This window comes from Glossina fuscipes, unplaced genomic scaffold (genome assembly GCF_014805625.2).
Source record: "Glossina fuscipes isolate IAEA_lab_2018 unplaced genomic scaffold, Yale_Gfus_2 111, whole genome shotgun sequence".
NCBI lineage: Eukaryota > Metazoa > Arthropoda > Insecta > Diptera > Glossinidae > Glossina > Glossina fuscipes.
The window spans coordinates 1,272,948-1,291,351 of NW_023998454.1; the positions used below are offsets into that span (position 1 = coordinate 1,272,948).

Genomic DNA, 18,404 nt, shown 5'->3' on the forward strand with positions numbered 1-18,404 from the left:
CAAATATGCCATAAACAAACGCTAGAGTGCCATCAATGTAACGTTTCCCTGATACAGCACAAATTTGACCAAGCGATTTGAAATATTTAAATTCAACTATAGACTAAAAGTAAAATACGACTTGACTTCAAAAGAAATAAGAGAAAGGCGGACGGTTTTATCAAGTAAATCTGTTATGTGCGAACATTTAAACATTCGGTTTAAATAAAAGAAAAGATTTTGATTTCGTTACATTTGCTTCGATATCTAAAAGTTTGTATATCCTAAATCGTTTATGATACAGAGTATATTAAGTTTGTGCGAATGTATCTGTTGCATTTCAAAAATTTGAGACAGACTCGTCTTTTGTTACACCGATCGATTCAGCATCACTTTCTAATTAAATTTAAGCTTGCTTGCCGGTTTGTCTGCCAGTCAGCTTATGCCTTGGTCTAATTCTGTCTCTCTATCCATCCGATGTTTGAATCCCCTTGCATACAACCACTCCTACAAGTTCAAATATTTAATGGTCAGAATTGATCTATAGTAACAATTTGGCATACACATGAACTCTTTCAACGAAGGACAATGAGAATTTAATTTTTCATCCCGTGAGGGAACTCTCGCAAAAAAAACCTGCGTATAAATAATTTTTAATATTTTCTCAGAAAGATAAATGAAGAAAATTATACTAAGCGTATTGTTGTGGGCTATTTAATAGTTGGCGTCGTCCGGCTTTAGTGTTTTTACTTGTTTTTTCTTCCCTCCTTAAAACTACACTTAAGTGACTTTAATAGCATAAGTAATTGAAAATTAACATTTATCTGGACGTGTTCAACAACATTTACACTTTGTTCTTTCGAAATATGTCTTTGGATGAAATTTGAACCAACACTAATTAAAGTGAGTAAACAAACCGCAACCCCTTTCACGTCAATTGTAAAGGAGTTGCTCCGCCTGTTTTGTAGCTTTGATAAGTAGGCAATCATTTGTGCGTTGGAGTTACTTTACTTTACTGTTTACATCTTAATACATGCCCACGCTACTTATACATATATATATATGTATATCAAAATTAAATTGCAACTTCGAAGCAATTGTTTTGAAAACACCATTCGTTTGCTTAGCTCTAATAGTTCAGCTTTAGCGAATACGCGCATGGGCAGATTCAGCTCTTCCTTTTTTTTTCTTTTATAATATATATTATGAAAAGAATCTATTAGATTTGTTATATTGCACGAAACACTTAGAAAAATACATCATATCAGCGTAATTAAAAAAAAAAATTGCCTAAGCTTTTTTCAAAATTGTCCAACTTTTGTTGATTGTGGTTTTCAAATTGAACATATTAGCCGTTCTTTTCAATACCCAATTATTTTGTGAAAATATCTACCCATATCATTTCGTCGAATACTATTACAATCTTTAACTTATTATGCATTCCTTTATCGACGTACCTAAGCAAATTTTGGAGTGTATTCAACGAACTAAGTCGCAAAATTTAATGCAAAGTCGCTTTTTTCTATTATTTCTACGAATCCAAAAATAAACGGATAGACGGACTACTGCAACTGAATCTAATTAAAATCTTGTTTCAATAAGGATTGCACAGAAACAGGGGTTTCACTGATAGATATGTCGACGGCCTACAGACAAGGTGGCATAACATATCACTCGCTTCGGTGATTGGCACGACAATAACCATTTTGTTTCGTTCAATTAACGCAGACCCTATAAAAAGCGATTGCTAGACAACGATAACAACAAATAATTATGCTTCAGTTGAAAATCGCTTCGGTTTGAAAATGAAGCAGAATTCTGAAAAAATGTCCTATGTTTTTTATTTATTCGTATCTGCCTGCTATATACATTCAACCGAATTGAGCGACTTTTTTATACGCGCCATCAAAAGACGGTGCGTTTGCTGGTATTGTCAAAATGTTTGCAACATCCAAAAGGAAGCTGCAGAAATCGTATAAAGTAAAGGTATTCTTGGTTAGAAATTCTGAATCGATTAAGCCATGTCTATGTGATGTGTGCTATTGAAGCTCTTTTGATCGCAAAAATGACGTTATCGACTTGAAATTTTGAAGTTTCCGTACGCAGGTTGGTATTGAAAATGGCCGCATTTGTCCATTTCATTGCCATTGTGCATTTGTTTGCGGAGCACAAATCCGCTGTAAAGCGTAAATTGAATGCAATCTCGTTTCTCTAAGCAAAATGATTTGTGGGCTTTTGCGCGTTATTCAAAAATTATAAACGATAGAATGCTGAAATTTCCTACATTTTCTATACTAATTACAAGCGATTAAATTTTTTTCTTTTACTATTCTGAACTTTTATGCCTATTAAATAAGCCGATAGCCTTAGATGTTAGCGGTTTAAGACTCTAGCCTTAGAATTTATTCCTCTGGCTAAATTAATAATAATAATAGTACGTTTAAAAAACGTAGGACAAACAAATCAAAATGTTTGCAATTATTTTGCTCATTGCCCAAGTAAAGATATATTATCTGCGTTAATTCTTGTCCTAAGAATACGAACGCCGGGTATGAAGTAAACGGACTTGGAAGCTAGAATACAACAAGCTAAGTGTATTAATTCTAAATGGAGGACGGCATGACGTAGGATTATCAAATGAAAGCACTTTAAGGATAGAATGCGAAGCTAAGTATATTCACTATTAACTAGTTATGGTGGACGTTTACTACAAAAAATTTTTGTGAAATTGTGAAAATGACGCGCTTAAGATTTTAACGGTGATGGGGGTGTTCTAGCCGAATATAACTGTTTAGTTTCTTTAAGGCCAAAGCTACGATATTCTATAATAAGGAGAACGTCGATCAGAAGGATAAGAAACTATATACATACACATGCTACAACGTGTGGTTCACCGCTCTGACATTCTAATCCGCGAACATCAAGTCGGCCGTCGCGAGTTGTATTACCTTGGCTGCGCGCTAGCCCGAGGCCAAATTCCTTGTGTTTTGATAAAGCTTTTTATTAAAGTAATCAGATTGCGAATGATTTCCTGGTTTTCGCTCTTGAAATTTTGATGTTCACATTCCATATAACGACAACGTTTTATATAACGGCATCAACATTTTAGAGTATAAAATTTTAGAAACGGAATTTGCGCCTGTGAACTGCAAACGGAAGAAAATCGAGCCTTTTTTAAAGAGGTTAATGACGGGCAAGGTAAATCGGTTACTCACTGCAATACTGTGCCCAAAATTCGCAGCTTAAAACGGATAAAACTACACAAACTGTGACAAAGTCCGGACTAATTTGACTTACGATAATGCCTTCCGTATTTATTGAAGGCTGCTCTAAGAGTCCAGATGATAGATTAAATTTTTTGCTCTCAAAAACTAGTCCAACCGAAATGTAATTAAAGTAAAGCGTTCAAAATATGTGAACAGGAAAGATGTTGTCCCTTTTTACAACCAGGTCAGACCACAACCTTGTTCTGGAGCTCGACAATAATTGATAGAACTTAGTTGCGAATTTCCAATATACTTAAAGATGTAAAGCGTACTTGGAAAGAGGACTTTGAAGATGACTTGGTTCAGTGACGACATAATGAATTTACAAGAAAAATAGCAAACCTTTGCAAGTTAAAATGGCAAAATATTGAGGTAAATGATATTATTTTATAATATAAGAACGGCTGTTGTAAAGATTTCTAAGGCAGTCAGTTGTGGCGCTGTCTACCGGCCTATCAAAACTGTGCAATAGATTTATGAAGAGTCTAAAGTTCGCATTAACTCTATTCGTGTGGTTGGCTCTTTTTCTGCTTACGTGCGTCTCTCAAAACCTTTTTTAATAACATGACTCAGTTGTTTATGTCATATGGATCTCTCTGGATACTTTATTTAAGTTTCCTCTTTATAACGGGTTTAGAGTAGATGAAAAGTTTGAATAAATCGATCCATCAGTTTCGCGATAGATAACAAATAGATGGCAGTAGTCCCGTCATGTTGTTTGCATAGCGGGATTACATCATTACATGTTGCCTGTGAACAATTCGGTAAAAGCTTGTCCCTAAGTTATTCGTGATTCAAAGCGCATGCGCGATGCGCTATTGTGGAAAGTATGTGAGTTGTTCAAATATCTAAATATGTTTCATTATCACGATTAATCTCGGAGATGTCTTGTCTTCTCCGTTGATGTGGGACATTGATATCCGCTAATACCACAGTTCACACAATCTCTGCAAATTCACAAGATCTCTGCCAAACTAAAATGAAAGTAAGTTGATCTGTTTAGTGTACTTAAATTAACACTTGTCGTTAGAAATAGGGTTTGTTATAAAAGAAAGTTCGATATTGGGATTGTAGTGAACTTTTCAATTAAATGAACCTGTACTACATCATTATGTGGAGAATAAGACGTCTACGGCGCAACCAGCGGTTCACTACATCACAGTTTGTATCAAGCAATTCTCTTAAGATGGGAGATCCATTTTTCTATTGCATGCTATGCTTAGGATAAAGACTAGGTATAATGCAATCCTTTTTTTTTCATTTTAGGAGAGTGTAATTAATTTTCTCACTTTTCCTAATATTAATTACTTAAGTAGGTGATCTATTTAAAAGCTTTCCCTTTATTAAGTATTACCCTTTTGACATTGCGCTCACTTTTTTCGCTTGCGCTGCAGTATCGTCAGCTCAGCACTGAACAGTTGTTGCTTTCATGAGATTTTTAAGATGTTTTGCGTATGAAAAACTGCCTAGAACAAAGCGCATCATCTGACCTTCGCTGAAGTTCTTTGCTGGCAATGCTGCGTTCCCACGGACCACACACGAGCATATAAAATCAAAAAAGCCCGCAATGCAATGAAACTTTTATATATAAACAGTTTAAGATGCTAAACTGAACAAATGCAATAATAATAATAGAAATTTTATTTATTTTTTCTTATTTACATTTTTTGTCTTTTTCCTTAAAATTCAGTTGCATGGCATCCTTTATTACTTTTGTTTACGTTTTTAAGGACAACCATTGTATTTGATGTTTTTTTGTTTTGCTTCTTTTCTTTTTTCTTTCACCTACATAGATGGAAAACAATTCAAATCATTTACATATGAATACAATGCAATAGAAATGCAAGCTTTTGTTATTCCTGTTGTTGTTGCTGCTGCCTTAGTACATTATATCGAAGCACCGAGATATGAGATTTTATTTCATTTTTCACTTCAGTTATATGCGTCAGAGATCGTGTAAAGTACTTACATTTCCCTATTTTAGTTGTTGTTTGGTGATCGTCTTGACTTAACACGATTTGTGGACATAAATATAATGTAATACATAATTTTTTCATGATTTGAACAAGCTTTAACATGGTTAAAATAGATTTGTAATTTAACTTCCAACCATCAATCTTTACTGTCTTGAGTTTTTTTTTCTTTTTTATCCTTCCTTCCTTCCTAACTCGTTAAACATCCTACCTCATAAAAATCAATGGGCAATCTTAACACTTGGCATTTATCTCCTTAGCTGAAATGTGCGCAATGGTCAAAAGTTGATAAAACTAAAAGTTCTTAAATGATATCCTTAATAAATTGTTATTAATAGAAGGTATGGATGCAATTGCTTCTTAGACTTAGGGCAAAGACTCCTTAGGACTTCTAGGTTTATTCCGATCAACCAAAAAAAAAAAATTTTTATTGCAGGGGTGATGCGAGAACAAAATTCGTCTGCAGTCGCACATAACTTTCGTGCTTGTTTTATATTCTCTTCTGTTTTGCTCGGTGCATGTGGTAGGTCTTTTTTTTTTCAGTCTTTGTTATATTTTGTTTGGCATCTTTTACAGAAAAAAAAAAAAAAAAAAAAACACGAACAGCATTTTAATAAAAAATTTTATACAATGACAGATAACGAAAGTCTATTGTGTTTTTTGAGCAAAGCGAAGAGGATCCTTGTGCCGGTACACAAGGATTAAAAGAGAGAAAATTAACTTTGCCTTTCATATGTAACATTTGGAAGCATACTTGAATAACTTGATAAAACAAAGGCTAGGCTTTGTAGTTCACCGGGCTGCGTACATCTGCTTGTGTTTTGATTTTTGTCGGTCAGCTAACCAGTAGCGTCTGCTGACACTTAATCATGTACAAATATTATTAGTGCTAAGCAGGACATAGTTTGCTTTTTTAAGCCCATTGCTGAATGCATTTGGGTGGTAGCCTCTTGAAAACGACGACAAAACCTACTAAGCTCTGCACATGCTTCTTCGTCACAAGTTTTTCGAGTAAGCTCCACCCCGCCAAGCCTAGAACGTTGTTCCAGATAGTCCCAAAGATATGGATGAAAAATTACAAATTACCGCATATATTCCTAACAGTTGATCAAGAGTCTCGCTTAGAAATAGATTTCCGGATGTCCGCATGAAAACACCTTAGATTACTTCATATTTTGTAATATACTTTAAGTGTCTATATAAATTGAAACGGTCTCGTTTTCTCGACCTTTGCTATAAAATAGTTGTTAATGGCTTTCCTTATTTAAAATCATATGGGACAAATTGAACATGACAATAGATACGATCTCACATTTATTCCGGACTAGTAGCCATACTCGTAGCCATAATCTTTGTGACGGATATCCAAAATTCGGTCGAAAGCTGGTACAAAGTATCTTTCTTGTTTTTTTAAATAATAAATGTTTGTTTAGGATTGTTTTCCTTTTTTGCAAAAGTAGAGAACCTACAGTTACATTAAATGTTGTTTGAAAAATTTTAAAAATTTATTGCAATATACATATATAATATATTATGTGTAATATGTGCATACAACATGAAAATCATACCGCAAAGTCACGTAAAGTCATATAAAGCCATTGTATTTTTATTTTTTTTCGTTTTAATCCCAAAAAAAGAAAAAACAGACCTGCGGTTATCATGAAAAATAAATAAAAAAATTGGAATTAATCTTTTAAAACTTAATAATAAATTTTTTATTACGATTCACAGAAAAAATAAACAATGAAATTCAAATTCAAATATTACTAGAAACTAGGTTGTGTCCATAGAACATTTCATTATATTTGCATAAAAAGTTGCGAACATGCAATATTTTCCATGCGTTTATTGAGCAGCAGCAAACAAAAACAATTAAAGATAATGGAGATGACAGCTTTCTTCATCGCACTATATTTTCAATAATTCGTTCTTCTCATCCTTTGTCTGATTGTAATTTCGAGGAAGATATCCGAAAACTGATTTTAGAAAAATGTTCCTTATCAATAACATTTTATCAGCAACGTTATACCTACAACTTCAATTGGCTGATCTAATTCCCTGCAGATTCGCGTGTTGCTAATATTACATTTTATGGTAATCGAAACTTGGATTGGGATGCAAAGCCTAATCTATGCAAAGTTACCTCAGCTGAATGAGGAGACTTTGAGTAACCAGCAAACATTCCATGATGAACAAATTTCGATAAATTTAAAGTTGAAAAAAATAACAGTAAACGTGGCGACATGTTATAATATCAAGGGAAAGAAGATTAGCGATCCGATTATAAAAGCATTGCAAAGAGAAGCAATTCAAAGTAGGTTAATTCAGGTTTTTATACAATTCTTGGAACTCCCAAACAGCAAGTGACAGAACGAACAAATGCCAGGGAGAACAGTAAAATGGATCGGTGAAGAAAAATCAAAATATGAGTACTCAAGCGTTCACCGAAAACGGAACGATGACGAGCTGATTAGCAAACTAATGCTTAGGAGAATACATACGAAGAGGAACGAACATACGGCTGTACAAATCAATAGCTAGAGGAGTTTAAGCGCGTGCGAGGAAAGGATAATGTAACCGCCACATTACATGTAAAGATTAAAATGATAATAATAATTCAATATATACGCATACCATTAAGAGTTTCCGATGAATGCCTTTAGGTTTACACACTTTGACGACTACAAACGCCGTAATTAATTTAACATACATTTTCTAGCGAGAGGTGAGAAAAAAAGATAATGCAAAAAATGTATTTAAAATGCATGTAATTTTTTAAAATCTGAACAATGTTAAAGTTTAAGCACCGAAAACTAGGCCATAACTTCATGATATATATGTGCATACACATATATACATATATATACATATATATATATATATATATATATATATGTATTTTTTTGGAATAAATTCCATTAAATTCATGTTATATGATTACGGTGGGTTTACAGGCGTATAGTAAAAAACGTGAGAGTTTTTACTATGCATATAGAGAAAAATTATTGTTGAAAGCGAGAGAGAGTGTGTGATTTTTGTTTGAGTTCAACCTATTCTTAAACACTGTAATATTTTATTTTATTTACTTTTAAAAAAATTTAAATAAGAGCGATATATTAACAATACGCAGCGATAGTCAATCAATAACATAATTCAAATTTCATACTCTCACATAATTCCAAATTCAATAGTTTCCTCGCTTGCAGCTTGCATTTGTCATCCCTTGCTGTGGTCGAATATTAGAACGGTAGTCGAACATTAAAACGGTGCTTACCCCGATGTCCTTGCACTAAATATTTAGTACCGGAAGAAAATATTGTAATACATTTGAGAGATAAAAACCATCAGCATTGCGTTTATTCGGAAAACTTGGACGCCATACAGCATAGAAATCAGACGGACTATTACACGCACAGGAGTGAGGAATTTTAGTATTTTTTAATATTTTAGCAAAAATATGTTTTTATACATTTCACGAATAGCAATTACCTGAGTGATATTTTAATTTAAAGTATTACCTAAAGTATTGGCTGCCCACAATTTTGTTCTCACAGCGAAAAGCTCTAAAGGCTCTAAACTTTGTACAGCTCAGTCGCTGCTTAAACATCCACTTCATTCATTCCTCTTACCATTCTCTGCTCTTCTGAAGTTTGAAAGATTAAGTGTTAAAAACATTTTTGTGAACGGTACCGAGGTAGACACGCAAATTATTGCTTTCTTTGCATTAAAAAATGCAGCTTGGACTTGTTGACGCTTATACGACCAAGGTAGTCTTAAAAACCACATATTTGCTTTCTACGTACAAGAGTTTGAGAAAATAAAATCACTTAGGAGATGCCTCACCAAATACAGTTTTCCAATTATTCAGCAAGCTTACTAGCGACTTACTATAACCTTATGTACTTATATTCAAATGTTTCGACGGCCTATCGCATTAAGGTACTTATTAGATCTTAAACATCAGAGACAGATTTTCACGTTTTCAGGTTTAACGTGCACAACTATCACTCCCTTTTTTCCCCTTCTCTACTTATAATTTTTCCTGACCGCTATTGTGTATGTGACAACTTTTCAATACCGCGACATGTAGAACAAAAGAAGATACAAACTGTTTTGTTTACCTTCGTAACGCAACTATTCCAGTTACCTCTTTTAGGAGCACCACTTTCTGTGTCGGAGAAGATATTGGAGAAGTTATTACTTTGTCAGTTCTACAAAAGCGTATTTTTGTTACCTTTGGGGATCATAGACGAAGACGTTAAAGTACACAGTTCTACTAAATTGATTTCGCTCTTAGATTCAAAGAGAAGATCCTTACCTAAGTGAACATTCGAGACCATAAAATAATTCAAACCAAAAACTCGATCACAGGTAGGGAATTTTAAAAGTCTATGGAATTTTTACAACATAACTTTTGACTTACACATGGTTGGTTGGCGGTGGGAGGCATAGTTCACTGCTCTTATTCTTGTTGAGAATCGTATTGAGTAAATGTTACACTAAACAAGAAGAGCTTTGCAAATATTTGAAACATGAATAAAGAATTATTTAGGTCTGCAGAGACCATTGTGTTTTGAGGGATTTTAAAGAAAAAGCACCTGAACAAAAATCGATACATATAACGTATGTAATTTAAATGTTGTTTGAATTCCCTTCGCATTTACCATGAAATGTCTACGGCATTATTTGTTTAACATGAACTGAAACAATTTTTTTTTTTTTTTTGTGCTTTTGCAGTCGTAAAAAGCTTGTTTCCTTCTTCAATATTTTGTTTACTTAAAAAAATATATTATAATAAAAAAGAAACTGGAAAAAGCAGATGTTTTGTGGTCTGTTCACATATTATGACAGTTATGTGATATCAACATAAATTTGTGTATAAATAAAATATGATGAATGTGTACTTACTTCCACACGAACAGTGATGAGATCAATACAACCAAAATTAATAGTAAAGAGAATACAGCTATCATCGCTGATGTTTGCAGTGATTGACTGCTGTAAAGACTAGCATCGAGTATCTGAAAAGACATATAATAAACAAAATTAATAAAAACTCAAATGTCTTCATAAAAAAAATAAATAAATAACTAAAATTAAAACCAAGCAAAAAAACATAATTTTTAAATATCCTGTGAACTATCATAAACAAGTGAATGGTAGTCAAAGCTTCATGAATAGTTTCATCTATGAATAGTTTTTTAAAACTAAAGAGAAATTATTTTTGATCTTTAAAGATATTCCTAACCCTAGAGGTCAGCAGCGAAATAATTTTATGCTGAAGTGTGCTGGTGCTGTTTTCAAAACTTACCGACCATATACATGTACGATAGATGGAGATCTAAACGTTTTTTAAAATACACTTGGTATTAAACATAACAAATAAATCATAGAGTTTGAGACGGAAGCTTTCCACACAGTGCTGCTTAAATCTATTTTCTAACCAACGTAAATATAATCATGCTATTGGTGGGATTGCATGCAATAAACAAAACAAAACCGTAAATCTAGCCTATTTTGTTTACTACTGTGTAACGGTGAATAGAAAAATATCATGGCATCGATTTTCCATAAATAGATCGTTGCGTACATACCATTTCGCTATTTCCCTGGTGGGCCATTCAACAAGTGCCGCTAAAATCTGCCAGACGTTTGGGGTTTGGGTGAAAACTAAGTGTGAACAATAGGCAAAGAATCTGAATATGGCTGCATTAAAATTAGCCGAAAATGCTTATATTAAAATAAAAAAAAAGGCAAGGCAATTACGCCAGGGCTGTGGCTCAACCCTCTCTTACCCGTCACTTCCATCTTTCGAGGAGGATGTGAAGATAAATTCGAATTTAACTAACAAAGACACTAACCGAGCTTTTTAAAAACCCTAACGGTACTGTGTTAAATAGTTAAGATCAATATATGGTTCTTTGACTTTCCCCACACTTCTCCCGACTTGTGTGGGCGGCACGGAGGAAGGCGAGGAGGGAGCCAATGAATACGGCAAAACAAAAAATAATGTTGATCTTAAAGTATTCTTCTACAGCCTTTTTTGCTAACACACTCAACTTCAAAAAATTATTAAACATAACCCGGGAAAGAAAGATTTGAATTTCGTTAGCTTATACGAAACGTCTTTCCACTTGGATTCACTCGTCCTTGTTAATCGTTACAACCTGCCTGCTTTTTATGTTTCACGCAGGAATAGATATTTGTAATAAATATACGGCCGGCATTTTATTAATAGAAAAAAACGAATTCGAATCTACTAGAAATGGATTTAAATTCGCTTTTCTCTTTTAAGGGCGTTAGTCGCCTGCAATATCTTCTTAGTTTCAATAGATTGCGTGGAGAAGAAATGTTGCGAGCGTTTACTGAACTTCAAAATAGCAATTGAATGCTATTTGATGGTCCATTCTTTTTAGTTTAAAAATTTTGTGTATCTTCCTCCTCGTATGTTCATAGTTTCATATAAATATATTATTCATGTGTACTAATTCGAAGGCTTGAGACTTTCTCGAGCTCTCTATGTTTGCTGTTTGAAGTTTCAAAACCTTCGATAAATCTAATATACTTTTAGTATTGGGTACATTCTACGAACAACAACCTTTTAACAAGTCACCAAAAATAAAATCGTTTAATTTCGTTTGATTAATGCACGTAATCAAAAAATCATTGGCAGCTATTTAATAGAGAGCATACCCCGTTGTCTCTGACGCGATTTGATTTTCATTTGTAAAGCAGAACATTGACAAACGGCAATCTGTGCGGCATACGTGCTTGATTGTATGTCGTTACTCTAAGCTTATCTTTGGTCTAGATTTTGAAAGTCGTTCATCATATTTACAGTTTTTTTTTAACAATTAATCACTTTTTTAATAAATTAAATAAATAAAAAAAATTTAATAAAAGTGGGACATAGCATACACCTCCTGGTCTCCTACTGTTTCCCAGATTTAATCGCTTTCTTACTGACATAAATGAAGAAGAAGAAATTTACATCGAAGGATTGAGCGACCACAGTTCTCCCTTTTTAGAAAGCGCCTTTGAAATCATCGAAATGAATTGCTGAGAAGCAAACTCTTAGGTACAATTTGCTAAATGAAATCACCGACAACCAAGCTATAGAAAGCAACTAAGGTAAACAAATTCATTGTCTTGCTGGAACGCTTCATAATTCTAAGTACGATATGGTAAAAGTCAATGCTTATGTTGATTATTTTGAATGCCCATGCGATACACTAAGAAGTTACAAGTTCTTTGTATTCGCCTTTGTAGTTCGCACTCTCTCCTTATCCGCAACATCTTGTAATTCTTGTCAGCTGCTAACTATTCCATTTATTCTTAAATGATTTACGACCATTGCGTAACTAAATAACTAGCAGAGCGGAAAACAGTCACAAATTTTTATTGATTTATTTTTATCTAATCAACAGATATCAGCTTTATTTTATCACATACGCATAGCGTACTTAGTTTCTTCCTTAGGCTTATTTACATAAGAAATGTTATGCGTTATCTATATTATGCCGTACTGGACCACTGTTCAAAACTAATAAATAATAAATTGTCATTTACGTAGCACTCTATGATATTATTGTTTAACAAGCATTATTGCCGATATCATATCAATAGGAAAACAATAAAGTATAAATATTACTGAAACTTAATAAAATTGTTCCCAACGGATTTGTTATACAAATCAAACCTGGTGGTGTCATTTTCTACTGAAGAGAAGCAATCCTTCATTTTTCTTCATTTTATACTTAATTTAACTTGATTTGATTTATGACACGCGTTATAAAATTTTTTAGAAATTTTTTTCCCTAGAAAATTGTCACTAGGTACGACTAACACAAGTCTAAATTTATATGTTAGCTTTATAAGAGCATGCCGCGGTCTCGCTAAAGTGATTGAAGAAGAGTTTTTATTGAAAGACAAAATTAGCAAATCGAAAGCTAATGAAAAATATCAAAACTGACAAACATACCGTTACAACATTTTTTTTTTCTTTCTTTTTTATGAACTGTAAGCACTTTATCCAAGTTTTATAACCATTATGTTTAGTACATATATTCCTTTACAGGTGCGCTCATTAACTGTACTTGCTGTGCTCTATTCTTTACTAATTTGATGTTAGCGGCTCTGCCAACTGAACCTGCCAATTATTTCGCCCTATCCCGGGGGCTTGTTACCATTTTGACCCGACAATTCGATTATTTTTCTTGAAGAAAAGCTTTTCAATTACTATTTTACCTCGAGGCTGTGAAAACTTGCCTTCTCAAGCCGGTTCGCATGAAGCAGACTCGTCAAGGATAAATACTCAATTTCTTACCACAACTACGAAGGTTTGACCTTTTAATCATGCATCCATCTCGTGTACTTTTTTTTTTTTGATATGGGCAATCATCCAGGAGAACGGAAGAGAAAGAGATAGAGAGTGGCACGGACGTATGCTTAATCGGTCAGGGATTTGAAGGCGTAAACACAGGTTTGGTGCTTATTAACTCGGGTATTAATGCGGACTATGTAAGCTCTTGGAGAATATTTACGCGAGTTCTCATCTAGGCTACAAGTTCGATAACAGTTACATCATTTCGTGCCCTACGACTACTTTTCGATAGTTGCCCTACTTTCTCGGGCAATGCTAATAGACTTCCCGCCTTAAATGCTTATTTTTCGACTATTACGTCTTCTTCTCGCGTCTTTTCACCTTAACAGCTGCCTTTAGGATATCTTATTAAAGCACCAACAATCGATTTGGCACCTCGAGTGTAATCTCTGAACATGTTTCGAATATAAAAATATCGTTCTAGCTACTGCCCGATCATTACGTCCTTTCCTCTACCACACATTAGTAGGTACTTCCTGATAACTATGTTTCCTCCTTGAGTATAACGGCCCGACTCATTTCCTCGACAACAGTTTTCCCACTATTTTGTTATCTCCCCAAGAGTGATTAATGCGCTTTTCGCCTATATTCTCGCTCGCTGCTTGTCATTCGTTTTGCGACGTTACCTTGATTCTTGTAGGCAGCGAATCAAAAAAGCGTCCATCCAAATCACCTAACTAGCTTTCGTTTGTGCAAAACTGTCATAGAGTTAATAAAATTTATTATTATCTGAAATAAATATTTTACATTTATTAATTTGCTGGTTTTTTAAGATGGCGGTCTTGGCAAACCGTTTAAACGAGTTGATATCTTTTGTAGTAACTGAAAAACTTTAAGCATGAAATACAGCCGAGTAAAATAATTTTCTGAAATTTGTTTATTTATTTATGCTTGTTTTATTGTTCTCTGCGTTTCTTTCAGAAATTGTTATTAATTTTGCATTTGTTAGGGAAGTTTTAGGTTCTCTTACTATTCCGGAAAACTTACAGTTTATTACTTTTTTTTTTCTTCTTCTTCTTCTTTTTTTTTTTTTTTCTTCTTTTAAAGTTATTAAATGTAGATGTGTTTCTTTATGCTACAATCAAGTTTTTATGTTTATAACTCTCGGAAAAAATTTTGCTTAGTTTTTGTTCTCTTTGGCCTTTCACTTAAACAGGGTTTAGTTGCTGGTCAAATAAAAAGTGCGGCAGTCAGACGTAGTAGGACAACTAGGATAAATGTGCAAAATATATTTATTGTGCGGTTGTAGTTTTGTTTTATTTCATTTCATAATCAAGCAAAGGAAAATTTAAACCGCTCCAGAGAAACTGAGAAAATTAAGTGCCGTAAATGAAGTGAATTGTTTTTTCTTTTCCTTGTACATTTTTCTGCAAGTGCTTCTTCACAAGTTGTCTTAATATTTAATATTAAAAGAGAAAATATGCTAAATAACCAGAATATAAAGGTAAAGCTAAGATAACTGCTAACGAAGTCAATGTAAAGAAAAGGGAAAGAACACTAAAAGCAAGAAACTGTTTTCGCTATGAGAGACGTCTTTGTTGGTTAACATCTAAGGTGGCCGCATAAAACTCGCACCTGATTAAAATTTAGAATAAGAATGTTTAAGGAATTTTTTTTGAAATATTTCGGAATTCCATATTAAATGGTGAAAAAACTTTGGATCGGGTAGGGTAATTGTTTGAACTCCTAGCTCTGAAGCCGCTTCTACGGAAACTGAGTTTTTACATTGTAAAAAGGCGCAAATTTCAATATTTTTTGATGGACGTTCGTTCATAATAATAATTTGACATGAAAATTAACTCGGACTACGTAGGTTTATCTTCTGCATCCAAACCTCATAAAAACTAGCCTTTATATACCAAAAAGTTTATTATTTAGTCATTTATGATGAAAATTTGTCCTCAGTAAATCAACCATAGAGAGTGTGGATTATATAGGTCTATCTTTGACACCGTCTTTTAACGGGCCTCTGATGAAAGTAAGCCTTTTTGTGGCGACAAAGTCTAATTTGTGGTTTGCTATGACAAAAGTAATAGAATCTTTGACAAGTAAAGTCAGTGTGTCTGGGTGATGTATGTCGTTGTCCCTAGTCGCAAGAATTGAGATACCGGTCAAGAAATCGCTAGGGGCTCGCCTACAGTAAAGCAAAAACTGAAAGCAACTCTAATTTGCTAATTATTCATAAATTATACAAGAAAGAAGGCTGAAATTTTCTGAATTTATTTTATGGAGAAAATCGCCTACGACCACACAGAGTTACAAGTCATAAAGTTTTAATTTTTTTCACTTTTCGAGGTTAGCCCTTTGAGTCTGTCTGATTCACTGCGAGAAAGTTATCTCGTTATCTCATATATATACGCTCTTCTCCTAAGTTTTTGAAAACTTGTTTGTCTCTCATCTAAAAATTTTATTTTCAGGGAAAATGCTTTTAAAGCTTTAATATTCTAACTTAAAAACTTTAATCTGTTTTTGAAAGGGAGACATATCAAAATTTATCTTTTTTATTCTTCGTCTTACATCGTCTCTGATAGAAAATTCTTCTTCGAAGAGAAGACGAAAAAAAATTTATATTCAATTTGCTATTGTCACGTCATTTTCGTTCTTCTGCTACGCTCACACATAGATACACAATTCGATTCACATTTTTGCGTTTATTTGTTATAGGATTTCTTAGCTATTTTTTTTTTTACTTTTACTTTGCAATCGAAATAGAAAAAAATAAAAAAAGTTTCTTGGAAATAATGCTAAACTGTAGAGCACATCTTTAAGTGAGGAAGGCATATGAGTATGCATGAGTATGTATGTGCAGAAATATGTATTTCAAATGCTAAGACGTGTGTGTAAAAATATCTGTCGTGTGGAAAATATCATAGTCGGGATGATGTATGTATTCAGAAGAACACATAAACTCGTACATGCAATTGTAATAATGCAGGCATGTGAGCATTTACAAGAAATGCAATTCGAACCGAATAAAAGAAAAAAGAAAACAAATATCATATTTTGTGGTAAAAGAATATTTAAAGAATATGTAAGACTGTAAAGCAAAAGTAAATATTAATCTTTTTTCCTTTAATTGTATTTTTTCGATACAATAACGATTTGAGGCACTCTGCCGTGTAAACATAAATCTGGACTTCCTTGTTCCGATAAAAAAGTTTATTTAAAGAAGGCACAAGTTCGCATATAACCCGAGTCGATTATTAATAAAGCTCAATTTTTTTCATCTGTAAACATTGCTTAAAAAAATCTCCCAACTTGGTCAACATTATTGTTTTTTTTGCGTTTGCTTCTTTACAGCACTTTTCTCGTCTTAAGGTTAGTTTATAGTTGGCGGTGTCGTTAGCGTTTTTGCACACACTCACATATTCGTGATGCTATTAAGTGAGCTGCTCAGCAGTACCTTTGCTTAACCGCTTATCATATTAAAGTATCAAATCCTGTTTCAACTCGGTTCCTTCCTTGACTTTCTAATTTTCTGACCAGTGCTCGAGTTTTTGATGAAAATTTTTTCGACTACTGTCTCTTCGTAAGAAAATCAACATGAAAAGCGGACAGTCAACCATTAGGCCTATTAATAAATAAGTACAATTGTCTTTAAGATTTCGGATTCAGAGAAGGAGAGAAAAGAAAAGAAAAGCAAAAGTAAGCTGGAATAGGGTGAGCCGAGCTAAGACAAACTAAAATAGCCTAAAAAGTGATCGAAAAATTCTATATTACTCGAAAAGTTGTTGAGGAAGTAGCAAACTAAATATTGATCTAAAAGATTTCAAATTGGATGCAATAGCTGAAGCTCTTAATGACCGGAATGATTTCTAATGAAGAAAATTTTCGATATTAATTATGTTAATGTTGACTCAGTATATTTATTCATCGAGGTTTAGCTTTTCGGGTGGATTGTTTGAAATTGGAATCTTGTTATTAGAATCTTGTTATTAAGTGTGGACGCACTGCTAATTGATCGGGATTATTTTTGCAACGAATGTGCAAGCGAACATTTGGGTAGCAATGTTTCAGAAAAACATACTCGGAGCCAAAAGTTATGCCTAAAAATTTTCAAAAAATTTCAGCTTGCTGTCTTCAGCTTTGCAACTGTCACTATTCACAAAGTTCACCCGCCAAATGGACTGAATTTCATAAAAATAGTTGCATGCAAAACTTACGTAAACCTCGAGTTAGGGATGTCAATGGTATTTACATACTTCCATGAGCCCTCTCTAAGCGAACATATGTATTGTCTTATTTGATGTCTACCGACAAGAGGTAGAAATACTCCTTTGATTCGCATGCATTACCCAACACATTAGTGAAAAGTTAACAAAAAAATCTGAATATGAGAATAGGAAAGCAGTTTAAAAATTTCTTATAGAATTTATTTTGATCGAACAACAGACTTTCGTACAATTAACAAGAGAGCGCACAAACATTCTTCACTTGTCTCCTAAAGAATTTCTTTAGTGTTTACCAAAAGCAAAAAATCATTGCTGAGTTTTAGCAATTTGTTGCCTTATTTTTTATATTGACAGTAACAGCTGTTGACAGTCGCCTTTTTGCTTTTCATCTTACACTCCTTTTTCTTCTTCCTTTTCTTCATATTGCTTATTATTGCTATAGTAAATCTATGTTCATTTGGCTATTGATCAAAAGTTTTTTCCCAATTGTTTGTTAGAGAAAAAGTTTTTGACGTCTGAGCTAAGAAAAGTTGTTTTTTTCACAAAAAATTATTATGACAAATGACAACAGCATTAAATTGACAGATGTCATAGCATATATTTATTTACCTTTCCATTACACTTCGTGTAA

General features: G+C 33.4%; 1 protein-coding gene across 1 annotated transcript in view; it reads right to left on the bottom strand.

Annotated features, from left to right (window-relative positions):
- Positions 1-18,404, bottom strand: part of LOC119638962 (probable serine/threonine-protein kinase DDB_G0276461) — a 30,304-nt gene that overhangs the window by 11,172 nt on the left and 728 nt on the right. Inside the window, exon 2 of the mRNA XM_038036120.1 lies at positions 10,127-10,239. Within this exon, the coding sequence (XP_037892048.1) occupies positions 10,127-10,239 (113 nt within the window). The remainder of the gene's footprint in view (positions 1-10,126; positions 10,240-18,404) is intronic.